This window comes from Xiphophorus couchianus, chromosome 13 (assembly GCF_001444195.1).
Source record: "Xiphophorus couchianus chromosome 13, X_couchianus-1.0, whole genome shotgun sequence".
Lineage (NCBI taxonomy): Eukaryota > Metazoa > Chordata > Actinopteri > Cyprinodontiformes > Poeciliidae > Xiphophorus > Xiphophorus couchianus.
In genome coordinates, this window is record NC_040240.1 from 2,773,397 (window position 1) to 2,800,912 (window position 27,516).

General features: G+C 38.3%; 1 protein-coding gene across 1 annotated transcript; it reads right to left on the reverse strand.

The window, feature by feature from the left end:
• Positions 1–8,625: 8,625 nt before the first annotated feature.
• Positions 8,626–22,670, reverse strand: LOC114155583 (sphingosine-1-phosphate phosphatase 1-like). The gene is made up of 3 exons (XM_028035549.1): positions 21,951–22,670; positions 15,920–16,009; positions 8,626–12,341 (listed from the first exon to the last, which is right to left on the reverse strand). Exons 1-3 carry the CDS (start codon positions 22,668–22,670, stop codon positions 11,790–11,792), a joined length of 1,362 nt encoding a protein of 453 aa, XP_027891350.1. The 3' UTR covers positions 8,626–11,789.
• Between the last annotated feature and the right edge of the window lie 4,846 nt (positions 22,671–27,516).

A 27,516-nucleotide genomic window follows, 5' to 3' on the forward strand; every position in this document is an offset into this window, starting at 1 on the left:
GTCTATTTTTTTTTGCGAGTTTAAACAACTTCAAAAAAGTAATGGTAGTGACAGAGGAAGATAAAGATGAAACAGGCAGTTTATAAGTTTCCCTTATTAACAATTTATCTGCTGAAACTTGGAAACTGGAATAAAATTCTGTAGGAAGAAACTGACTAAATCTCCATGAAAAACAAAACCTGGTGGGGATGAAGACTGCACAGACAACTGGACCCTGCACATCCCAGTGACACCATAAGAAATGGAGATGAGATGAAATCCAAATATTACACAGGTGTAGATGTTTGATTTACAGATGTCCAGTCTGTAAATCAAACATCCCATCCAACAGATTTGTATTGCTTCACACTACATTTGAAACAAAGCACAAGTTTGACAGTCACTAATCTGTCCAGCATGAAGAAGCCAGAATGTCTGCCAAGCTGCAAAGAGAGAACATCTTCAAGACACTCTCAACAGACAATAGGAACAAATTCCCTAAGTTCCATAGATTGCTTTGAGATTTCCATTGAGAAGCCAAGCCTACAGATGGAACATGCAGAGAGACACAGAAGCACACTGCAGCAAATGTCTGTATTATTGCAACAGCTTGGGTTGTGTTTCATTACTTTGGAAGGCTGCGGTGCCCCAATCAGAGACATCAATCTTGTCAGACACTCCTAGGCTCTGAGTCCATAGTGAAGGGAGGCATCACTATGGTGACCAGATCCTCACCAACTGTAGATTCACCAGGCACAAGGATTTTGCTGCCTACTTTGATCAGTGGTGGGATGTTATTGTACTTATGTACATTTTTCATGTATCTGTACTTTACTTAAGTAGATTCAATCGTGGATACTTTCAACTTTTTCTCCACTACATTTTACAGTAGGTATCTGTACTTTCTACTTCACTACACTTCTATAAAGCATTACACGTTACATCCAAGTCGTATTGCTCTTTTTTAAATTTGTTTGTTAGTTTGAAAGTAATCAATGGCGAGAGGGGAACTGGTCCACTAAACCACTGCAAAGCGGGAAAGTACCGTTAAATCCTCCTTCAAGAAGAGCGAGGTGGCTACACAGCACCTGCAGAATCACTAACACCAACATGGAGTCCAAGAAGGGCAGTCATCCAGAAGACCTAGAGCCTCATCTATGTACATTACTGTAGAGCAGCTGACTCTTTTTCCAGCAACATCATATTCACCTAATAACTGCTTCAGCACCCTTCAGCACCCTTCAGCCATGCATGATGCTCCAAAAATGCTAACAAAACAGCACCTGCTGTACAGTTTTATGAAGAACAGTTCACATACATTTCAGTTTGTGACCCTAAAACTGGGAAAGTAACTGTAAATGTCCTCAAAGTAGGACTTAATAAAACATGACATAGTAACAAAGTTAGTACACTGTACTTTATAATAACTTTGAACTTCTTTCAGTCTTAGTATAAAAGAAACTATGCATGGGGTGGTTTACATTCAAGTTTACAACTGTCCTATTTTCTCAATAAATCTAAACATAATCGGGGGGAAGATGGGGAGCATTTTATCATAACTAGAAAATTCCTGAAGAAATTTAACCGGGGCCTGCCAAAGTGTGCCCGTCGGTTTGGACCCAGCGTTCTGATGCTAGCAATTAGCATCTATGCTAAAGAAAGCTGCAATCATATGAGGAGAATCACAAGAATGTTTACTAACATGTACTTGCACCATTCAGTATGATAAAGTGAGTGTATCAGCTAAAATTAGCAAAAATGCTAATGTTAGCGTGATTGCTGTCACTAGCATGTGGGACATCACTAGGATGTTCTCTATAATGGACTTACTCTATTCAGTATACTAAACAGGGCTAATAAGTCAAATAAATAGCTAATAGTTTATTTAAGCTAAAATGCTAATGCTAATGAACTGCCTTGCTGTGCAAGGCAGTTCCCTAACCTCAGAGAAAAAGATAATGCAGAATAATATTATTGCACCGCCTGCGGCGGTGCACTAACCTGGGGGGCATATTGAGGCTTTTATTTTGAAATTTGCAGTAAGCGTCATATTAAATGCCCACAGTATTCCATTGTGTAACAGTGCTTTGGATAAAAAAGTCACATAAAGCCAAAAAGACTAATTACATGATGTAAAAATGGACAAGGCTTTTATTTTGAAATTTTTGTTAAGCTTCATTTCAAAGGGCCCAACGAATCCCATGTCTAACAGTCATTGTGTTGAATCAGTTATATAATGCTCGAAAGAGCAGTTATGTGATGTAAAAATATTCAAGGCTTTTATTTTGAAATTTTTGTTAAACTTCATTTCAAAGGGCCAGACAAATCCCATGTATAACACTCAATGGATTAAATCAGTTATATAATGCTCAAAAGACTAATTATATGATGTAAAACTTCTCAAGGCTTTTATTTTGAAATTTTTGTTAAGCTTCATTTCAAAGGGCCAAACTAATCCCATGTCTAATAGTCATTTGGTGAAATCAGTTATATAAAGCTCAAAGGAGCAAATACCTGATGTAAAAATTTTCAAGGCTTTTATTTTGAAATTTTCAGTGAGCTTAATTTTAAATTGCCACACTAAATCCATGTGTAACAATGGTTGGATAAAATCAGTTATAAAAAGCCCAAAACACAAGTAGTTCTAAAGGCCAGCTCAGTCCTCCTCTGTAGTAACTGACAGTTCCACCATGTTGTAGTTCTGACATTAGAAGGGCATGTTATCATGTTGTCTGTAATTGACTTACTGCACTCAGTATATTAAACATGGCTAATAAGTAAGAAAATAGCTAATAGCTTATTTAAGATAAAAGGCTAATGCTAATGAACTGCCTTGCTGCGCAAGGCAGTTCCCTAACCTGGGAGAAAAATATAATGCATGCTAACATTAGCCTATGGCGGTGCATTAATCTGAGGGGGATATTGAGGCTTTTATTTTGAAAAAATACATAAGCTTCATATTAAATGACCACACTAATTAAAATGTCTAACAGTGTTTGGGTTAAATCCGTTATTTACTGGCCAAAACAGCCAATAGTTCTAAATGGCAGCTCAGCCCTCTGTTTTAGCTGAGTATTGATTAGAACTACAGTGATGCGTATTTGTAGTCCTAACCAGCAGCCAATCCCCTCCTGTGTTCCATTGCTATGGTTATCAATCCTCTGCTAACTGTCATGTGTGTGTGACACAGAGAGGTGGAAAAAGATTTCTATCTTTGTGAGACACCCCATTGGTTTATATGGAAAAAGCAGCCTGAACAACTCCTTGCCGTTCAGGAACCGTAATACATATTCGAAAAGCGTTTGAAGCATATGAGACGGCTATTTGTCGTCTCCCATAGTACCGCAAGTCATATTTGTAGCTCACTCACAGTAATTGCAGTGATGAGACAAAAATGGTGCATGCAGAGCTCAGAAATTTTTCAGAAATACATGGAAGTGAATCTGGGAGAGCGTCAGTTATCCTGGCGCATGATTTCGCTCTGAAGCACCTTGACAGAAAACCGTAAGCCCTAGAGAAATTTCGAAAACATTTTACCGGAGCAGGCATGCGTATCAATGTCATGACCGAGTTTGATACCAATCGGGCGATATCTGTGGGTGTGAGGGCGATTTCAAAATTAATGTGGGGTCAAAAATTCTCTTCATTTCTCACTCTAAAAAAGCGGCAGTTGGTGTCAGTTATGCTCTGCGTTTCGGCAGTTGGAAATTTGGCTCGTTTTTCGCTTTTTACGTCGCCATCGTAAGTCTGATTCCTTATAAAAATAATAGCTCCAATGCCTGGAATAAGCCGCACGTTTTGATACCACTTTTGTGGGTGGGCTCGCAGCGGTACGAGCCGCATTAACGGTAACGGAAGAATAATATATAATAATAATACTGATATATCATATAAAGAGACATTCTATTGGGTGTAGAATAATAGGTGCCTGCCATGCAATGCATGGAGGCAGTACTGACTTGCTTCGCAAGTCAGTACTGCTCTCCTTATGCATTGCTATGGGCAGGCCCCAATTATACAGCACATGACATATCCAGAATTAATGGAACAGTTGGCTTTGTAATCTTTCTCCAGGAAAGTCCTTGGCTCTATAAGATGAAGGAGCTGCAAGTGTGAACCTGGTCTTCAGAGAATCAGGAATACTTCAGCATACATGCTTGTAGGATGTACCGTACCACTCTGGTTAGGGTGGAGATGCTGGCGTCACACAACACAGTCCATTGATTAGGGCAGTGTTTCCCAACCCTGGTAGTCAAGGCACATTGTCCTACATGTTTTAGTGGTTTCCCTGCTTACATGTGCCTGATTCAACTGATTGCAGTTCAACAAACGCCTGTTAATCAGTCATCAATTGAAATCAACTGGACTGAAGCAAGGAAATACCTAAAACATGCAGGGCACTGTGCCTTGAGGACCAAACACTGGATTAAGGGACATGCGATAAGCATGAGGTTCCCCCTCCTCATCATTGATGCTGCAGTGGGGTAGGTCAGCAGCATTAAATTCCTGAGGATACAGATCACTGACACTTTGACCTGGTCATTCCAAACTCTCTGGTCACTCTCTTCTGGCCTGTGAAGAGAGCTCTGCAATGTCTGCACTTTTTATATCAGATGAGAAGATCAAACCTCCTCTCTCCAATCCTTATCCCTTTCTCCAGAGAGACAATAGACAGCGATATCTCAGTCTGGTTTGGGGCAAATATCCACCTTATAACCTCTGACTGGCGAGGACAGATGAGAGAATCATCAAGACTGAGCTTCCTTCCATCTTTGACACCACTCAGTTGCTGCCTGTCCAGGGCTCAGCCAATCATAAAGATCCTTCCTCCACCCTCAGTATGGCTTGTTCTCCCTGCTGCCATCTTGGAAAAGATTCAGCAGCTTCAAATGCAGAACAATCAGATCCCACAACAACTTCATGCCTCATATCATAAGACCACTAAACTCACATACATTTTTTTATTGTATTTATATTGATGTTTTTTTATTTACTGGGAGCTTTGCAATAAACATTTGCTCAATATGTTCACTTTAAATATACAGCTGAATTATAAAGTGTCTATTTTGCCTATTATTCTTTGCACAATAGTCCAAGCTCAGTCTAACTGGATGGAGCGTGTGAATATTAGTTTTCAAGTCTCGCCACAGATTCTCTGTTAGATTTAGGTCTTGACTTTGAATTAGCTGGAGGTTTGCAGGTGACTGAGTCAGCTGGGGAATGAACTGCAATAGAATCCAGAGTTTCATCAGGAGTGACCTTTAAGGTAAGTCCCAGGAAAAAGGAGAGCAAAGAAGGTTAGTAACACAAGGTGCTCAGTGGCCCCGACATTACCACTGAAGATTAACACTACATCAAAAGACTGGCAGCAGACTCTTCTTAAGCTCCATTCAATGAAGGTAGATGATTTGCAGGTGTGCAGAAGCACACCTGGTGCAGCTAATCAAACCAGCCGTGCTCCCTGACTCCATCTGGTGGAGAACTAGAAGAACTGACAACAGTGGCAAAAACAGATCCCAAGTATTTTTGCATCACGATCTGCTTTCTCTTCAACCTGAGAGATAGCAGGTGATAAGAGGAAGAAAAAAATGGGAAAAATATATATTATTTTTGAATATTTTAATTTGACCATTCTAATGTATGAATATGCTTTGATTTTATAGTACAATGGTTCATTCTATTTTAGCCTTGGCTGTATGCTTAGGGTCATTGTCCTCCTGGGAGGAGAACCTCCATTCCAGTCTCTAGTTTCTAATAGGTTTTCCTCCAGGATTGTTCTGTATTTAGCTTAATAAACATCCAGAGGATGATGCTGCCACACCATACACATGATTATCTATAAGTCCACCAAAGTGGCACCCTTGTTGAAATTTGCAGACGACACAACTGTAGTGGGTCTCATCTCAGGGGGGATGAATCTGCCAACAGGAACAAGGGGGAGCAACATACAGTGTGGTGCACAGATAACAACTTGATCCAAAACACAGTCAACACCAACGAGATCATACTGGATTTTAGAAATAAAGGAGACATTCAACCACTATACATATGCAGAGACGGGGTGGAGAGGATGTCAAACTTCTGTTTCCTGGGAGTTCGTATCATGGATAATCTGGCCTGTGATGTAAACACAGCGGAACTGGCAAAGAAGGCCCAGAAGAGACTCTATTTCCTGAGAGTCCTCAGGAGAAACATATTTCTCAAAACCTGCTGGTGTCCTTCTACTGATACTCTGTTGAAAGCATCATCTGCTATTGTCTCTGTGTGTGGTTCTCCAGCTGCACAGTAGCACAGAGGGAGATTCTCCAGCGTATCATAAAATCTGACCAGAAGACCATTGGCTGCTCTCTGCCATCTCTTGAAGAACTCCATCGATCCTGCTGTCTCAGGGAAACCAGGAACATTTTAAAAGCCTCTTCACATCCTTGACACAATTTATTCCAACTGCTGCAATCTGGCTGCAGGTACAGGAGCATTAAAACAAGGACAAACAGACTGAAGAATAGTTCATACCCAATACCCATATGGGAATTAAATGCCACCTAGTGCCATTTATCACCCAATTTTGTTATAGCCCATGTAATTTCATTACATGGTTTCTATAATGACAATAAAGGTTATTATTACTTTGTTATTTGTAGCCAAGACTATTAAATGGAGGTATGTACATATGATCATCACCATAAACCGATGTATTAGAACACATTTTAAGCAAATTATTTCAAAATTATTATAGCAACAGAATTTTCTAAACTATTTGTAACAAACATTTATATAACTATAGCACAGTTTTATAATATGATGTTGGTTGGAACACAAAGGACACAGACATGGAAACATTCTGCTGGGAACTCTTTAGCCCTCTGGTTGCTCTGGATGTTTCCTTAAACTGGAAGGTATGTAATGAGGCTAGGAAAAACATATTTTTATTTTTCAAATTTCTTTTATTGAAAAAAATAAAAATAAAATAGAATCAACCCATGACATGTTTATCTGGGAGTCTCATAAATGTACATGGAAACCCCAAAATGCCATTCAATGACAGGAATGTTTTACTGATTTAAAAACAAATTAAACAGTGCAAAGCAGAATAAAAGATCAAACATTCTAATAAGATTTAAAAATTGAGGAAATAGATTATTAAAAACTTTCTATATGATAGTCTGCTCACTATATCTCAGAAATGTTTTGGGCTCTGCCTTGATAACTAAATAATTTCATTAAAAAATATAATTTACTATAAACAAAGACAATGAGCAATTGATTGTAGGACACTTTCTGAAATGTTACAGATTCATATAAAAATATGTATGTAACCTTTGGAACACAGAAACACATAATTAACACTTAAGTGGTCAATTGTTGCTCTTGTTATGAAAGGACATTGTATACAATCACTTTACAATTAAATAATGACTGCTTGCAGATATTGACTGATTGCTTGCAATCCACATACACACCCAACAAATATTCTTTCTGCTGCTAAAATAACACTAATTATTAAAGTTATAACAATATCGTCTATATATTTTTTTTACTTAATAAACACAGTTAAGTAAAACTTTGAAACAACGCTCATAAAATTAGCTGATGTTTCACATTCATTTTGTCCAGAATATTCAATCTTTTTGCTGTTCTGCTCTTCACAGAATACCACAAGCTGATATCAGGGGGCTAACTAGCCCAGCTACCTGCTCCAGCAGCCAGCCAGCAGCCAGTTAGCAGTTAGCCAACCAGCAGATTACCCGTTAGCTAAAGGTAGCTCTGAGAAACTGTTTGTTTATTAAAGTCAGGTTTATCTCATTTGTGCCTTTTTTGACAAACTTTCAAATAAATGACATTAGAAGAAAAGTCAGGTTGTTTAAGCCAATATTAGTGGTTGTTCAGTGTGACAAATACACCAATTCTGTTGTTTCTCAACCAAAGATGACCTTTGGCAGATATCAGTCTGATGTTACCTGGGAAAATGAAAATGTTGCAAGATACCCTATCTGGTTTCTGTTCTCCTTTTTCAGCTATGAGTTGCTGTCTCCTCCTCCTTCTCTCCATTATCTTAGAGTCTGACACTAACAGGAAGAGGAACTCCTGGAACTTGGTTTCCATTTATTGATTGACTAATATGTCTGAGCTTGCAGTGTGGCATACTCAAGTCCTGTATGCATAGGTTATATTTTCACGTTGAACTGACTGTGGCCGTACAAAAATTTCACTCTTTTGGGTTGCAGTCCCATCAACAGACTTATATACAGTAATATTTTCATACAAATGTCCCTCTTCATATTTTAAATATAAGGTTATATTCAAGCTATGGCAGAACCAATCTTCAATACAAGCAGGATATGTATTTCATCACAAATGATCTAAACAGGACATGAGGGTTCACACTAACAGGAAAAAGCAAAAAGCAATCATCAAACTGCCAAATATGAAAATGGAGAGGTTCCAAACCTTTTCCACAAGAGCTGTTCAGCTCACCCCTTCTCCATTTCATACTATTGCACTTCTGTGCCATTCATACAAGCTTTTTGAGGTACAAAAAGAGCAATGTGTCAAAGAACGCACCCTATCTGCTAAATTGGTCACTTTGACTAACCTACTGAATCATTCAAATACAGGTGATCTATCAGCAAGACGTAATTATTTTTATTTTTTTTAGGCAGAATTTAGTTTGCTGTATTCATTTTGGTTTTAGTCAAACTTTCAACAACTAAATCTTTTTTACATATTGGTCAGTTTTTCTGTATATCCCTAAAATATGAAATCTAACATTTATTTTCAGAGCCTCCTACATCTCTTCAAAAAACCCGGCAGCTCATGAGTGTGTTCAGTTGAATTACACACATAACTGAATTTAAATTCAGGAGAAGTGTCTAAGCTAAATAAACTGATATGAAAATGTCAGTTTATTTTCTAAACTAACATTTTAACTAAGTTATTTTCTAACTGAGTTAGAAAATAATTAGTTTAAGGAGACGTAGTAGAAAAAGGAAGGGATAAAGTGGTTATGCACAAGAATGAAGTGAGGGAAAACTTGGCAAAGGAGTGAACTGCTAAGGAGAAACATTTCACTGTGTCGGAGGAGAAGTTATAGTTTACCTCAGAGTGATAAACTGGAAGGTTGTTGTCTATAAAAGCCAAAACAATAGAAAAAGCCCTTCAGTAGTTTGTATGGTGGATTCCACTGCACATGTGCAGTTAAAGGGAACTTTAAATATATCAGTTTCATATATATCAGGGACAGTTCAGTATTTTTAATGTGAGGTTCTGTAAGACATACAAGACCACCGTCTTTAAACACACCAATACACACTACATAAACAGTGTTGGGGCTTAAACAATCATGAACGTTTTCAGTCAAAGGAGTAGAAGGAGTTAAAGGAAACTCTTTGGAACAAAGAACCACATCTGAACATTCAGTGGATTAACAAAATAGTTTTAGCTTCTCCTGTCTGAGAAGGTAATTTCCTCGTTTGTTTTTAATCTGTTATTTTTTACCTTTATATTGGATTTTATTGCATGTGAAATTCATGAGGAAGTTTTCTAAAAGTGCCTTTGTTTCATTTAATGAAATACTAAAACTGAAATTTTAACATCTTTATAAAATAACCATCAGGGATAATTTAGCTTTAGAGAGTCGGGAGGTATTAAAGGGACAGTTCAGTATTTTTAATGTGAGGTTCTGTTAGCAGTCTGTATCTTACTTGTGGTAGATGATTTTTTTGGGTTTAATTTAGTGTAAATCTACAGTAGCTGGACCCAGAGGATGAAGCTAAATTCTAGTCAAGCAGAATTCTACCATCTAAAAACTAACAAAGCAATTTATGTTAATGAAAATTTATAATTATAAGGACATTGAATGGTTATTTAAACAGAGACCGATTAAACTTACAGTATGTACCCTTCAGACTGTTCATTAGCCTTAGCCTCCAGCAAAACTAATCTGGGCTTTCAAAAATGATTGTGACAAGAAAATTATAAACTTAACATTTTATGGTTGAAGATATGGTAAAACATTTGACATTTTCACAAGATATGTTAGGTAAAACTAGGGTTATATTTTCATAAAGTTGTTCTAAAGAACAAACAAACTTTCACTATTTTTACAGCATTATCAGAAGTCTAAATATAGTGAAAATCTGTTTAGATTGTGCTTCACGTGCTCTGGTTAAAAAAAAAAACAGAGCATATTGGCTTTTGTTTGGTTTGTTTAGACTATTGTGAAGCACAATCTAAACAAACCAAACAAAAACCAACATGGTCTGAGATCAAACTCACAATCCCTGCAGTACATACACAATATTGCCAAAAGTATTTGCTCAACCATCCAAATTATGGGAGTCAGGTGTTCCAATCATTTCCATGGCCACAGGTGGATAAATGAAGCACCTAGGCATGCAGACTGTTTTTACAAACAGAATGGTTCGCTCTCTGGAGCTCAGTGAATTCCAGTGTGGAACTGTGATAGGATGCCACCTGTGCAACAAATCCAGTGATGAAATTTTCTCGCTCATAAATATTCCACAGTCGACTGTCAGCTGAATTATAAGAAAATGGAAGTATTCGGAAACGACAGCAACTCAGCCACCAAGTGGTAGGCCATCTAAGCCGACAGAGCGGGGTCAGTAGATGCTGAAGCACATAGTGTGAAGAGGTCACCAACTTTCTGCAGAGTCAGTCACTACTGACCTTCAAACTACATGTGGCCTTCAGATTAGCTCAAGAAAGGTGGGCATGGAATGGGTTTCCATGGTAACCAGCTGCATCCAAGCCAAACATCACCAAGTGCAATGCAAAGCGTCGAATGCAGTGGTGTAAAGACAGATACACATGATAGATATCATGTCATGACTATGTTGTCTTTGGTTGGGTGAACAAAATCCTGCCTAAGATCAGTAACTGTTAGCGATCAGTAGCAGAACGTAAGCAAAAGTATTAAAAGTTTTGAGAACAAAAGACATAAAATCCTGTTTTCAGACTGAATATGTATGCTCTTAAATTATGGCAGGAAAATTCCACCAAGCGAGCAGAGAGTTTTGCAAGCAAAGATTTGCTCTGAGCAGAGACTACGTGTGAGAGCGTGGAGATGTTTTGAGTACAGTCATTACAAGTTTTATGAAAGACATGAAGTCCTGCTTTCAAAATGAAATGTAACTGCATGGTCTGCCTTTGATCTAATCATAGTGGCTAAGGTTAGGACTGTATGCTTGTACTTGAGGACAGTTCCCCCACCTGGACTGTAGGAGGAAGTACTTCAACCCAAGTTACCTACTGATCCAGAGTTGGGTGTGTTAATGTGGGAGTGCTGCAAGGAGACTGTGACTGTAATGTTGAAGCACTTTGAATGGTCAATATGACTATGAAAGCACTAGCTACAGGCATAATCAGAGGCAATCTACTGCAGGTTACATATTACCTGCTTATAACCTTTTAGCAAAACCTCTCATTAAAATTCTTGAAATATGTCTTTAAAAAGGCAACAGTGTGGATATTCAGTGTAAAAAACACCAACATAGATAGGTTTGTCTTTCCACAGGTTAATCTTATAAAAGACTGTGCCACTTAAAGGAAATACTCCCTCACCCTCATCCTGCTCCAGAGCTAACCTGAGTCTGTTGGAAAAAAGAGCAGAAAAGTTAAGAAAGTGAGGAAGGAGTTCAGTGTTCAGGCTTTAATGCATCTCAGTCAGTTCTGGCCCTAACTTCCTGTTGAAGAGGAAAAGTCTGGTTTACACGGAGATGCAAAAACAGTATTGAAATGCTGGTTCTCCAATTCGTGGCTGAAGACTGACAGTGCACTGAAGTTACATCCTTTTAAGAGTTCTCCACGTAGGTGAAGAGCAGTGGAACCAGGAAGAGCACACTAAAGCCCATGGTCCCATAAACAATGTAGCGATATGGGAGTTCTACCTCCACATGCTGACGGGCCTTCCTCACGTCTGAGCTGGGCACCTTGAACAGCCAGCACACCAGTGGGATGGTGACAGTCTTCATCATGGCCCGTATCGCCACGAGGACTATCACTCCCAGAACCAACCGCAGCATAGCGCCACACACCAGGCCGCCACTTACGGTAGGCATCATGAGAGGTAGCTGATCAGCCGTCAGGTCTGGCATCAAACCTAGGAGCTGGTTTACATGAGACGCCAGGGCCACGCCAGCACCCACACCCAGGATCTGAGCCGTGTCACCTCTAGAAGTGCTCCAGGTGTCCAGGGTGAATGAGAAGAGGGCCAGGGCCAAGGGGATGAAAACGATGACCAGCGGAGCGTAGCGGCAGCTCAGGTTGAAGCTGTCAATCATGTCCAACGCAGGGAGAAAGAAGAAGAGGATGAGGATGCTGTACAAGATGCCAGCGATGACGTCCTGCAGGGAAGAAGCACAGAAACAGAATCTGTGAATCCACAGCATAGCTGCTTTCTCCATGAAGCAGAGAAAACATACTGGAATGGGAATCTGAAAATTTTTCCTTGATTAGAAGTTCTACTAAAATCCTCCAAATCATGAAATGACCTTCCAACATTTTCAGCTTATAAATGCATAAACAGCTACTGCAATGCATCTTTTATGGTTTTCATGAGAATCAGACCAAACTTAGAAACACGTGCTTTGGTACATTAAAGGAGGTAATCTAGTAAATCATTTTCTGTTGGACTGAAAAGCCAACAGCAGTAATAGCTTCTTCGATCGCTACTACAGCGATCAAAGAACCTGTAGCACATGTTTTCTCTTTTATGTGTCAGAGTTCTTGGAGAATCAGAGGCGGTTAAAATCTGAGTCAATGGCGGTTTTCTACTACACCGCCTCTAACCGGTTCGGTCCCGGTCTGCCCCGGCCAGATTCATTTTCCATTAGCAGATGTGGTGTGGTTCTGCCCAGCTGTTCTCAGATTTTCATACCTACTTCAGGGATAATACTAGCAGCACTGTGCAGGGTACGGCACCAAAGCCATTTGATTGACAGCTGTTGATTGGCTCGCGATTTATGTCACTGAAAACTCCAAACATCATTTTGTAGTGATTGGGTTTTTTTGTGTGTTTATTTAGTTTTCTGTGTTCTGTTGAGTCTCTTTGTTGTCTATCCCTTGATTGTCTCCAGCTGTCCCTTATTTCTCCTGATTGTCTCCCTGTGTATTTAAACCCACTTGTGTTCCTTGTCAGGTCCTGTGTCGAATCTGTTGTGTCAAAGCTGTCTTGCCGTCTAGTCTGCCATCAGCTGTGTTTGCTGTCCAGTTGCTACCAGCTCTGAGCTTTTAGCCTTCCGCTCATCTGTGCTGCCTGAATTTTTGGATTTTGGATTTTTTTTTTGGATCATTAATCATTAGTTCATCATTCCAACCTGGGTCCTCAGCGTTTTCCTCACCACCTCTACACATCGCAAATCATGACAGAAGGATCCGACCACAAGTTGCTACAGTGAGGAGCAACTTGTGAGGAGCAACTTGTAGTAAGGGAAAAGAAACATCAACAAGGACAATACACGCTGGGATGAATTAATTTCTACAATAAAAGACTATGTGGAGATTGTGGCGGAACAATACTTCGCCCTCAGGTGCCTTGGGGTCGCCATCCGACTCCTGTTGGTGCTGAACGGCTGGTCCGCCCATCTCTCGTCCCTGGGGATGGTGGAGCTGCAACTGGACGCAGAGTGGGAACGCCAGACAGATTTGGCTGTCATGGCTGGTGACCCTCTGCCTCCTAAGCCGGACATCCCATTCTTCTGCTCCACCAACCCAGCTCCAGCATCTCCGGGACCAGCACCACCTCCAGCCGCAGCTCTGGCTAAGTCTCCTGCGCCCGCCACACCTCTGGCTGCTGCTGCAGACACTGCTCCTCTCACCCTCCACCCACCCTTGTTGTGTGGGACTGTTTTTGGGCGTCTTGGAGCCGCCCTTGAGGGGGGGTACTGTAGTAAATTTTTGTAGTGACACACCGCAAATTATGACACATTTAGTTTAGCTGCGGATCGCGGATATGCCGTCAAAGAGCTGCTCAGTATGAGGAGTTTAATTATGAGTTTAATCAGGAGCAACACCTGAAAGACATGCAGTAAGTTTAGTAGCAGAATGACCGTGAATTAGCAGCGCTGCTAGCAGCTCTTCTCTCTGAAGAACGGACAGCAATAAAGAAGAGAGAAACACTGCAGATGTGGTCAGCTTTCTGATGGAGCTGCAATTTTGGGCCGATAGTGTGAAACACTAGAACTGCATAATATTAACTTGTGATGTGAATTTTATTTTTAATGTGGATTTTAAAAAAAATAAAAAATGTTCATGTGTGGCTATTGGTTTACATCTTTTGACTGCCTTACCTAAATCCAAAAGGTTGCACATTTAAAAAAATAAAGAGCCAGAATGTTATTTTATTTATATGTTATGATAAAGTTATGATAAAGACTCAACTATGAGTCTTTATCATTATGTTTGGCCAGCAATAAATTTCTATAAGACAAAATGAAATATCTGGGTTTATTTGAGTCCATCAAAACGAGAACCTCGAGGCTCTCCATTGCTGAGTGTTGACATCAGCAGAGAGTTGACCACAGCTGCTGTTGCTCATGTCCTGCCCACAATAATGAGGAACAGACTGTATAATGGAAAAGCTCACTATGTGGGGAAGGACTGAGCCCACATTAACTGGTTAGAGCGCATTGTGCTGGTGGAAAAGTGTCTTTAATGTCAGTGATAAAGGCTACCTCTAAAAGTCATGCACATATAACATTGTTTTCTCTACTTTGCTTACACGCAGAAGGATATTAATACACTGGAAATCCAAAGACTCACCTAATGCCGATCTATTGCTAGGACATATGATTATGAATTTATATTCAGTATATTTTCAGTATTACAGAATGTCTTGAATTTTTTGTATCTATGATAAGAACTTAGTTTGTTTTGGTAAAAGTATTTTGAAAATGTTGTTCTGAGATAAATAACCTGATGATACTGAAATACTTAAGAGTTTTTGAACTAAAATTAATTTGGGTTGTTATTCATAATACATTACTATGGCAACAACATGTCAATTACATAAAAGGTACACTTTTATATAATTGCCTCTGAATCCTCAGTAATTCTTTAAAATCAGTGATGTAATAAATTCTAAGGCTTGCATACAGTTTATTGCTCATTATTTCTACCTTGCATATCTTAATGTGTAGAACTGTGGAGGTCAATCTAATTCAAATTTAGATCCAATAGAAGTTTTACAGAAGCGTACAATTCAAATTACATATATATGAGGGACTATTATCCTCACACATATCCACTTTTCCTCAATTACCATGTTATGAAATTCGTATTCTTATATTATGCAAAAAAAAAGGAATTCCTTTTTGCTTGTCAAGACTACTTGACAAGCAAAAAATGTAGAAAAATGTACTTCAGTAACCTTTGTTGCCTTCGGTAACAACGTTAAATGATTTTTTGTTGCTTTTGTATTTTCTGTTATTCTGACGGGCAGTGGTGATTGGTGACCACTTCAGCATATTAAATTCCCATTCATATTCAAAACAAATTTTTTGATCCCAAAGGGATATTAAATGTTGTTGTTGTAATTCATTTCATTAAAGAGTCACTGTAGTTGGTGATGGCTTTGGGCAGGAAAGATCTCTTGTAGCTTTTGAATTTGAAGAAGCCTCTGACTAAAGACTCTGTTTTTCTAAGACAGTCTCATGAAGAGGATGATCAGGTTATCAATACTTTTTTTGATTTTATGTAAAATCTTTCTTTGCACCATTATCACAAGAAAATGTTTATTAATACTGGTCTTTTGCATCTCCCTAAGCATGTTCAGTTATGGCATGACACATCGGCTAATGATTAATGGTAATAATCAGGATAACTGCTAGCATTTATTAAAACCACTCATAATAATTCTTCAGCTTTACTTGGGGCTGGAAGTGTCAAAGTTGGCACCATGTTTGAGACTGTGTGTGAGACATACCAGGACTGAGTGCATCCCCATGTAGATCCGGCTGGAACAGACCAACAGACACCAACAGAGAGCCAAGCTGAAGCCCAGGGTGTAAGGGTACTGCAGAGATGAGAGGAGGCACATTTCAACCGTTTCTATACAGCTCATCCTTATCCAACAATAGTGTTTCCTGTTACCCAAATTACCCTGATAAAATGTTTATATAACCAGATGTTTTGGCCATGAGATGCACACAAGTAGATGCACATGGGTTTGAATATTCTTAAACCCATCCTCATCCATGATCCGTTTCTTGTAATTAGTATGTCTTAAAGTTCTTTGCAGGGATGCACTGAAGTTATTGCATTCAAAACCACAACGAAGGCAAAAATAATTGCAGTGAGGGTAACTGGACTTCATAGAACTAGAAGAAAACATGAAAAGATGCTCAAGTAATTCAAAACATCAGTCAGAAGTGTTCAACCTCTAATTAAAAAAAAGGAAATAGACATATTCACTACAACTGGTTGGGATTTACTTAAGAAGAAAAATGGAAAATGAGGGATTCTCAGGGCCGGCCTAGGGCATAAGCAAACTAAATGGCTGCAGGGCTGAGATTAGTTAGCAAAACAATGTCGCAAAAAAAGACTTATTCTTCAGGGACAGAAAAAGAACAAGGAAGAAGAGAAAAAAGCAAAGATCAAGGTATGTTTTCATGTGTCTTGGTAATGTAATGTTTCTCAAAAATAATTGAAGAGCTGCTAGTAGAATAACTGGGGTGCAGATAGACAGTCATTATTAAACATATAGGGCTCTCATGAGATCAATAATAGATTATGGCAGTTTTATATATGGAGCAGCAGCTAAAACAACACTACAAAAGATAGATAGATTACAGAGTATGGCTTTATGTATATGTATAGGAGCAGTAAAAACGACACCTATTAATGCTCTTTTAATAGAGACTGGAGAGACTCCACTGGAAATGAGAAGAATAAAATTAGCTCCAGTATACTGGATGAAAATTAAAAGTAGTAAGGAAGAAAATGTAACTTCAACAATTTTACATAACTGTTGGGAATATTCAAAGTTCCAGAGTAATGGATTTGGATGGATTGTAAGCAAATTGATTAAAATGTATGGATTAGAGGATAAGAAAATAGCTCAGTTTAATCCAATTAGTGTTATTCCTCCATGGCTATTTCCTAAGGTAAATGTAGATATGAGACTTCTTAAAATGAAAAATGAGTGGAATTTAAATGAAATAGGGATAAAGACTGATATATATTTAAGAAACTCATATTATAATTACCTTAAAATATATTCAGATGGTTCTAAGAATTTAAAAGGATGTGTGGGAATAGGAATAAATATACAAGAGTTTAAAAAATATATTTCTAAAAGAATATCAGATCAACTATCTGTTTTCACAGCAGAAATGGTGGCAGATATACTAAGCTTACAGTGAGTTGAGGAGGTTCAACCAGACAGGGTGGTGGTGTGCACAGATTCCAAAGCAGTTTTAGAAAGTATTCAGGGAGAAAGAAATAATAGGAAAGATTTAGTATTAGAAATTCAGCAAAGTCTATTTACATTATATAGGGGTGGCATTGATATTTGGTCTGCGACAGGCTGGCGACCTGTCCAGGGTGTACCCCGCCTCTCGCCCGGAACGTAGCTGGAGATGGGCACCAGCAACCCTCCCGACCCCATTAGGGACAAGGGTGAACAGAAAATGGATGGATGGATGGATTGATATTTGGTTCTGTTGGGTACCAGCACATGAAGGTGTAAAAGGCAATAAAAAGGCAGATAAATTAGCAAAAAGGGATTACAATTACTTTTGGGAAAGGGGAAGGGAAATCACTTATTAAGAGTAAAGAAATTGAAAAATGGCAAAAAAAAATGTGTAATGAAGATAAGAAAGGAAGAAGATTATATGAAGTACAAAACTCAGTACTAATTAGAAATTTAATGAGAGAAACAGAAGGGAAGAAAAAATAATGATTAGATTAAGAGATGGTCATAACTAATTAAATTACATTTTATATTTAATAGGGAGGAAAAATAATGATAAATGTGAAAGATGTGGAGAGAAAGAAAGTGTAGAACACGTATTGATGAACTGTAAGACATATGAACCTGAAAGGGAGAAATTGAGAAAAGTGGTTGGAAGGACAGGTCAAGAATGGAGTCTTAAAGGAATATTGGGAAATGAAGGAAACATAATGGATATTTACAGATTAAGGAAAGCATTATTTATTTATCTTCAGAATACAAAATTAAAAAATAGAATTTGATAGATGTAAAGTAACGTTGCTACACACACGTGTACAGTAGGTGGCAGTATGCACCTTAAAGTTGCTTGCAATCCGCCATAATAGAAAAGAAGAAGAAAAAGAAGACTCTATGACACTCCAACATCTCCACCATTGGCAAGACTAGAGAGCTGTCTAAGGATGTCAGGGACAAAACTGTTGACCTACACAAGGCTGGAATTACTACAAAGTCATAAGTAAGAAGCTGGATGAGAAGGTGACACACCTTTGGGGCAATTATTTGGAAAAGAAAGAAGTACAACATGGCGACGACCCAAAACATACAGCCAAGGAAACAAAGACGTGGCTCCAGAAAAAGCATATCCAGGTGATGAAATGGCCTCGCCAGTCTCCTGACCACAATCCCATTGAAAATCTATAGAGAGAGCTGAAGCTTCGCGTTTCCAAACGCATGCCTAAAAACCTCAAGGATTATGAGATGATCTGCAGAGAGGAGTGGGCCAAAATTTGTCCTAAAGTGTGTGCACACCTTATAAAAAAACTACAAGAAGCGTCTGACTACTGTGCTGGCCACCAAGGGTTTTGCCACCAAATACTAAATTATGTTTCACTAGGGGGTCAAAATACTTATTTCTTTCAATAAAATGCATTTTTTCCCTCATTTTATGCAATTTTCTCAGTTTTTGTTTCGATATCCTATGTGTCACTGTTAAAATTAAGCTGGCATAAAATCATAAGATTTTTTTTGTATAAAACTTTTTAAAGTCACCCTATATTTACATTTGTCATAATATTATTTGTTTGAGGAAGAAAAAGGTTTTTGTTTTATCTAAAAGGAACTCATTGTGTTTTTCTGAGATTAATGGAAAATAAAAACTATAATATGCATTCGATGCATTTCTTTGAACAACTGAATAGGGTTGTTATACTTTTTTCATGTGATTGTGTGATGCAAGAATTTCATACTGACTGACTGGGTGTTAGGAAGAACTCATATCAGTGCTTGGCTTAAATGTTTTACTAATGCATTGCGTAAAGATTTCAGTGTCTAAATTATGAGACATTGTGAATGTTTACTGTGCTGAAACAATAAAACAAAAGAAACACGAAATAGAGTAAACAGGCTGTTACAGTAGGTATGCCAGTAAACCTTACATGAAAACGATCAAACACTAAATGTTGCCTTGTGTAGCATTGGCTGTTAGGCTGTTGGAGGAGAGGACTGCTCTTCTAGTATATTTCTGCATGGAGTTAGGGGAAAAATTTTAGTATCCTTGTGCAGTTATAAAGTTCAAAGTACATTTACAGTTTTATGGTCTTTGGTTGTTGAAATGCCTCCGCTGTACTTTCACTGCCTTCTGCTTTCATCAGACAATGTGTTTCATAGACACTCAAAAAGCTTGATGTGTTTGATGGTGAATATGGTTTTGAGATTTTGAGTTTCAATTAAAATTCATTCAGTCAAGTCACTGCTTTTGATCAGAGTATGCTATTTTTAATAACTCTGCAGTATTTTATGTTGTAATGTTGCCCTTACTGTACAATATGTTATTCTCAATTCTGTTTTTATTAGTGGTGAGACTCAATTAAAATGTTTCAGTTAATTGCAGAGTCTGTAATTAATTGACCGCAATTGCAAACATCTTTGATAAAATAATTAAGAAATGTGGACTGTGGGTGCTAACATTAGCATTTGGGACATCTTTGCTGCTACATGTCTAGAATGGAGGCGCTATTTTAAGCTACAATGGCTTTGCTGACAGGCTAACTCCAGTGAGACATTTCCAGCGAGAGGCGCGGACACCCTGGACAGGTCGCCAGTCCATCGCAGGACAAGATAGACAGGACAAACAACCATGCACACACACCTAAGGAGAATTTAGAGAGACCAATCAACCTGACAGTCATGTTTTTGGACTGTGGGAGGAAGCTGGAAAAAAAGAGAAGCTATTTGAATATTCCCTGGTGCTACAGGGAGAACATGCAAACTCCATGCAGAAAGACCCCTGGCCGGAAATTGAACCTTCTTTCTGCAAGGCAACAGTGCTACCAACTGTGCCCATCATTAAAGGTATATATTCAATTTCGGAGTTTTTTAGTAGCTAGATTGTAAAGTGTTTGTCCTCTTCTTGATTTTCTATTTTTTGCATGTTTGTCACACTTCAGTGATTCAGAACATCAAACCAATTTTAATATTAGTTAAACAGCACAAGTAACACAAAATGCAGTTTTTAAATGAAGGTGTTTATCAATAAAGGAAAAAAATATCTAGACCTACATGGCCCTGCATTCAAGAGTGATTTGTCCTGTAATAACTTCAACAACTACATGCTCCAAAACACACAAAGTAGGCTTGGAACCGACCTCACTTAGCACTGATAACAGACCTAATCAAGCTTCTGTTATCTTGTTACTATGTGTCATGTTTTGGCTGATTTTACAGCAATGAATCTAAAGAAGCCTCTGACTGAAGACTGTTGCTGTATGACATTCTAATGACCAACATGACATGCTAACAGCTCAGTTTCTGGGCAGCAGAGATGATATTCTACAGTAACATGTCCTGGATCACACCAACAGTTATTTCTATCTCTGATAATCCACTTCCTTTGCTTTTGCTGCTTCTCTTTAAGACTCTGTCAGACCACATGGTCAGAATGCAAACAAAGAGATGATGGCATTGGGGATTTGATCCCTTCTCATCATGTTTGATGGAAGACATGGTTTGAACTTCCTCCTCCTCTCTGCCTCTATGAATCATCCTTTTCAACTCCTCTATTATTGGGGTCATAGTTCAATTATTATTGGGTGCTAATTATGTGCTCCTTATTGTGAAAACACATTGATGCCACAGTTATGCATCATAACTGTTTGAAAATAAAAAAGTAAGAGCAAATGTCCTTTCAGCTGGAGAGCATTCAAATTCAGAGGGAACAAGTATCTAATCATGCAACGCCTCAACCCAAAACGTGAAGAACAAAAGTCTACAAAAAAAAAAAAAAACTCTCTTGGTTTCTGCAATAATATCTACAGCCTATCATTCTTGATATTTCCCAAAATGAAAATGAGTTTGACGTCCTGCTCTGTGATATAAACTGTTCTGCTACCTTTTGTTTAGGCAATGGTAGATGGACCGTAAAGGGCTGCTCTTGTCAAAACTCTTTACCATCGGCAATCATGCAAACTTTTTCTGTGGACAATAACAAACTACAAAGCACTAAAACTCACTTAAATACACAGAAATCGGACTCTATTCAGTGTTATTTAACCCAAAGAGCATAAAATAACAAAGTTTTTTATGATTTTAAGATTTTATTGTTTAAACATAAAAGATGTAATTGAATCACGTATCTCCATACAATAAGCTAACACAAATCCTCAACATAATAATTAAACTAAAATGATGAGTAAACCGCCACATGTAGATTTAAATGCGCATTGGCCTGTGAGCCAAAGCGCAGAAAATGCATGTAAATTGGAAGGGACACTTTTGTCCTCCCTGAAAAAGAAAACTGTATAACAGAATCATATTTTAAATTTATTTTAATCATTTCTGTTCAGCTGTGACCCTGTGAGTAGATCATCATCGTTATTTACTCTGTGGCTCAATACTTATAAAGCTGACTGGGGAGGCCCCAATTCAACTGTACTTACGGCCTCAAACAACATTGAGCCGGCCCTGCTAATGCAACTTCCTTTGTAAATAATATTTCTGGCCAGGAGGAAATGGTTCCTAACCACTTCTTCACATTTTCAACAGCCTGGTGTGTGTTAGGGATTACCTCCCAGCGGCCATGGGTCATGAAGAACAGGGAGAAGGGGATGGCTGTCCCTGACATGGCGTGGGTGGACGGCATGCTGTACTCAGAGTTGTAAAACATTTCCACTTTCACCACAGGTGGGGAAGCGGGTCGGGGCCAGCCGATCACATCCTTCGTGCACTGTCCCACGTACATGACCCAGACCCACACCATGATCAACCGTCTGCTCACGAAAGCGTCCACATTCCACATGATGAAGGGAAAGAAGGTGATGTAAAACAATTCGTTTCCCAACTCTGTCCCGAAGGTGAACAAGTAAAACAAGAAGCGGTTCTCGATGACAAACTCCTGCCCCGCTTCGCCCGTCAGAGAGTTTCTGCGGAGGGGTTTAAGAGTGCTGCGCCGCACAGCGACACTTTCTCCGCCTGGGGACAGAGCAGCCCCGTTCGGGGGAGCGTCTTCCATGTCATGCTTGCGTTTTCTAGGCTCAGTCACATCTGCGATCCTCCTCGGAACTCCCATACTGGTCAACTGTTCATCTCCTGTTTCCCCGGCTGTGTGATGATGGAGAGCCCCGTTGTTGCGAGAACGAGCCTTATTTACTGACCTGCAGCCATCAGAGGTCGAACTATCGGCAGGAACAGGTTCTGAAAGAGTGCCCCGTATCCCGCAAACAAGCTGAAAGCGGGCGACAAGGTGAGGGTCTTGGAGGTAGCGAAGGTACTCCATAACTCTCACCATGTTGAGCTGGCTCTATTCGCGGAGGTGCAGAAGGGAACATGGACTTGTGTACTTCCTCTGAGCGGTGGGTGTTAGCTCCCAGGCTGCCGTCTGCTGGCTAGGGCAGCTATCTGAGGTGAAGCGCGAACCATGAGAAGAGCTGAGAAAATTGGGACGATGACCCGTAAAACATGTACAACACAGTGCAGGAGACAGTGGCCTGTTCGGTCACAGCAGAAACACAAAGACAGACGGGAGATTCAGGGAAACACACTTTCTCCATTGCGTTCAAGTACTGTTGGAAATCTTGCTTGTTTTGTCATGTTCATATTTGGTTGATAAATAATTCACGATAGAACTGTACTGTCATAAACTAGCGCAGGAATAATATTATATTTGAACTAATTGTTGATCAGGTTCCTTAGGTTGCAAACATTATTCGTTGGAGATTTTGTCTTGCCTCTCAGAGCACCTGACTGTAGCCAGAGTAACCCACACACAACATTAAATGCAACATGAGTGTCCTTACCGTACGTCTGTGTCAACGCCATGTTGAGAGTGTCATATTGACACCCATAATATGTGATGATTTTCAGATGCATTTCAGTTGAAATAATTTAATATTATTTGTTAAGATGACGATTTAAAGTTTTATGAGACTGAATGTCCATGTTCCTTTTTCTCTCTCAGCTGTGGGTCATTCCTGAAATTAGCTTCAAGCAAGGACTGTTGCTTGACTAAACTCAAATTGTCCCCGGCTCATTCCTCGGTTTATCCTTTTATCCTGAACTATCTCTGTAGATATGCTATAAGCTTGTTCTTTGTTTCCTGCTATAAACCCTGTACTTTTCATTAACATAGAAAGTACTTCTACATCAGCTCTTCTGTTTTTTGTTTTGTTTTGGGTTTTTTGTCTTCTCAAATCTCGTCAGTAACCTCGTCAGGTGACCGCTCTTACTAAGCCAGGTTCTGCTCCAGGATTCTTCCTGTCAAAGGGGAGTTTTCCCTCTCCACTGTTGCTACATGCTTGCTCACTATGAGGAATTGCTGTAAAGTCAATGACACAACACAAGTGATTCTCTACTGTAGCTACATGCTTATCCAGGAGGATCCTGCAAATCAATGACTCGATGCAATCTGCAGAGTTTCCTTAGACAGAAGACATCTCAACTAATTTGAATAATGAATGACTCTAATGCACTGTATGATATTTAGAATTTATTGGAATATACCCATGATTCAATTCAAACAACTTTTTTGTGAAGTGCCTTAAGACATTAAGACAATATTGAAATGAATTCAATTAACCACAATTTAAGCTTGTAATAAATCAGTATAATAACTTTGACTATCTCAAAATCTAAAATATATTTAAACTAGATGGAATTATTCTAAACTACAACGATTCTTTAAAATAAGTGTATGTGAAACTTTTATTTTATTTGTGAAAATAAATGTTTTAAGAGATATGAAATTGACATTCAGGTATACCATAAATACTTCACATGAAAAAGTAGTTTTGATAAATAATTTAGTCCATTTGTGAACAGTATAAGTATCTCAGATTATGAATTATGTGATTCTGATTCTATTAGGTTCTGCACAAACAATGCCACCAGCCCAATATCTGAAAAGGTGCGGTGCTGATCACAACAGCGCCGCACCTTTTGGTGGAAGACATGTGGTATGCCACACAAATCGTGGCATACCACATGCTTTCCTCTTTTTCAGAGAGGAAAGGGCTTCATTGGGTCATCAGGATGGCGAAAAAATTAATTGGCTGCACCCTCATCCCAGAACAAATGTCCACCTCCCAATAAAAAACATTGGGCAGACAGGACTCATCATGGACATTGCCTCTTCCAACTGTTGGTATCAGATAAAAGATGCAGAGCAAAGAAAGCAAGACAAACCATTTAGGAACCATCTTTTTGTCCAAGCTTCTTGGCCTTAAAATCACAATGAAACTTCTTTAAATCCTCAATGTGCAATGGAGATCCAATGAGTGCAAGATTAATTAATCTTTGTTTTGTTAATTATTCTTCAAATTGAGGAATAATTACATATATGTCTCATATTGAGCCGACTGCACTTTGTTGTTTTTTTTTATTTCTTTGTTCCTTTGTAAAAAGTGACTGAAAATAAAGGTTTGATTTTTGTTGTGCAGGAATTTGCTCAACATTTTGTGAAATACCCCTTTACTCTGTGTTAGAAAAATTATTCTCCAGGTTCATTTACTTATGAGTTTATTTTATGAGTTATGTTTTCATATTATTCTTTTTATATTATTATTCTCATATTATTATTCTGTTTTATGTTTACTTAACTTCTCTCTTTTGTAGTACTTTATTAATCTTTTATAGTACTTTATTAACTTTGTTTAGGATGTTTGCCTGGAAGCTAAAAACGTTAAAACATTCATGTGTTATTAGCTCCATGTGAAACTGATTAGTTGTGGTCAGCCACATGCCCTTGTAAGGGCATGTCCACAGAAGGTTCCAGAACATAAAGATCGTTGGTCAATTTTCTGTGTGACTGTGTGAAGAAGCCCAACCTCCTTTTTCTATACAATAAAGAGGAATGCAAACAAAAGATTTAGCAGAGTTGATTCCAGACAGTGTTTGACAGCGATTTTTTGCGTCTGTTTTCAACTCTCCTCTTCTGCAGAAAAGTAAATCTTTGTCTCTTCTTTGCAGGTTAGGACATAAAAACACCTATCACTCTGGATATTAATTGGATGCTACCTACTGCGTTCTGTTGGTCAGTCTCAGTATGGAAAACAAGAAAATAAAGACTTGTTTCAAACATGACATTAAAATTGAAATTACTGCTTAACTGATGATCAGATTCATCTACTCTCTTTTAACCTGGATTATGAATCTGGCATTTGTTCAATTATACGCTGTCTGACCTGTAGATGTTTCCTGAGCCTAATATGTTTTGTCAAAACACACAAAAAGAACAGGTTTCGGTAACATCATCATCCCAGTAGAATCTGTGACACACCACCCTGCAGCGTGGATACCAGCATGCATCAGGCATGTCAGCCTATGTATAGACCTGCAGAGTTGTGGAAATACAACCCCAATTCCAATGAGGTTGGGATCTTGTGTAAAACACAAGTAAAAACAAAATATGATGATTTGCAAATCCTTTTCAACCTGTGTTCAATTGAATTCATTACAAAGACAAGACATGTAATTTTCAGATGGAAAAATGTTATTGTTTTTTTTTTCATATGTTCACCCATTTAGAATTTGATTCCTGCAACACAATTAAAAAATGCTGAGACAGGGCCAACAAAAGACTGTTTGTTTTAGCAACTTATTTTTGTCTAACTTGTGTTAGATTCATTTCCTAGTCCCCAGTATAAACAAGCTTTGTTTCTGTTTTACCCAAGTGAACAGGTTAATTGAAAACAGGTGAGAGCAAAAACTGGGTATGAAGACAGTGTCCCTGAGCAAGGATGGGTGTGGTTCGCTGCTTTGTGAAAGACTGTAAGCAATTAGTACAGTTTAAGAATAGTTTTTCTACATACAATTGCAAATATTTAGTGATTTAATCATCTGCAGCCCATAATATCGTGAAAAGATTCAGAGAATCATGCAATCTTATCATGGTAACATTTGACTAAATGTCAGCGGTAAAACAAGAATTAACATTACTGATAATATACTTATTCCTTAAATGAAAAATATTTCTTAATGTTTAATGTGAAAGTTAAAGTAACATATTTTATCCATTGATCAACAATTTTTATTTAAAATCGAGAAAGATCAAAATGTAAAACTGATTGAACACTTCACAATTCTTTCAGATCTGAAAGAAATTTGTTACTTTCTAATAAAAACTGATTATGATAATTAAGACAATAGCAAAACTGACAATGAAGATTAAAAGGGAGAATATTTACAAGGAGAAAATTACATTTCAAGTAATTCTACTTCTTAAAGTGGAGATCATATTAATACACAGAGAATGACAGATCAGCTGTGTAATCACATTAGATGAGAGTATCTTTGAAAGAAAAAGCATTTCAATTTAGTTACACCTTTAAGCAATTTCGTAAGTCATACCAAAAATTCTAAAAATATTTGACAGTTGCCTTGCAGACATTGCAGATGTTCTAAACTGAAAATCTAATTGAAAGAATGCCACATTTTGTAGACTTTAACATTATGGACAAATATTGTCCTTAATATTGTGTTTGTCTGACTGCTGCTGAGGTTGGATTGGATTGGTTCCCCTCACTTGCAGACTTCAGTTCTCTTTCCTCTCACATGAATAGATTTTCAGGCCAACTCATGTAGACTTGTAGTTTTTACCCTTCTAAAGAAGCTTGCCAAAGTCTTATAAAAATAAATGCCTGGCAAACAACATTGGCAGTTTTATAATTTGTTCTGATAGCTTTATTTGTAACATTATCATAAACACAAAGCTACTGTGCATAGCAAAAACTCCAATCACATTAAAATTCTAATCTCACAGATATTCATAAAGATGAAAAACAAAAATGAGGAGAGAAGCTCAAATATTTAAGACATTAATACAGTCATTTAAACCCAACATTTCAAATATCAAACATGAAGGTAACATCCATCCATCCATCCATTTTCTGTACACCCTTGTCCCTGCGGGGTCAGGAGGGGTGCTGGTGCCTATGTCCAGCGAATGTTTCGGGCGAGAGGCAGGGTCACCCTGGACAGGATGCCAGTCTGTCGCAGGGCAATGAAGACAACAATGTTTCAGTTTTATTAATGTATAAAATAAAGTGATTTAGTTTGAGACAAATTGAAAGAACTTACATGTCTGAATAAAATATTTCACAATTAAAATAAGGCTACATACCATAAATACTGCCATTGTT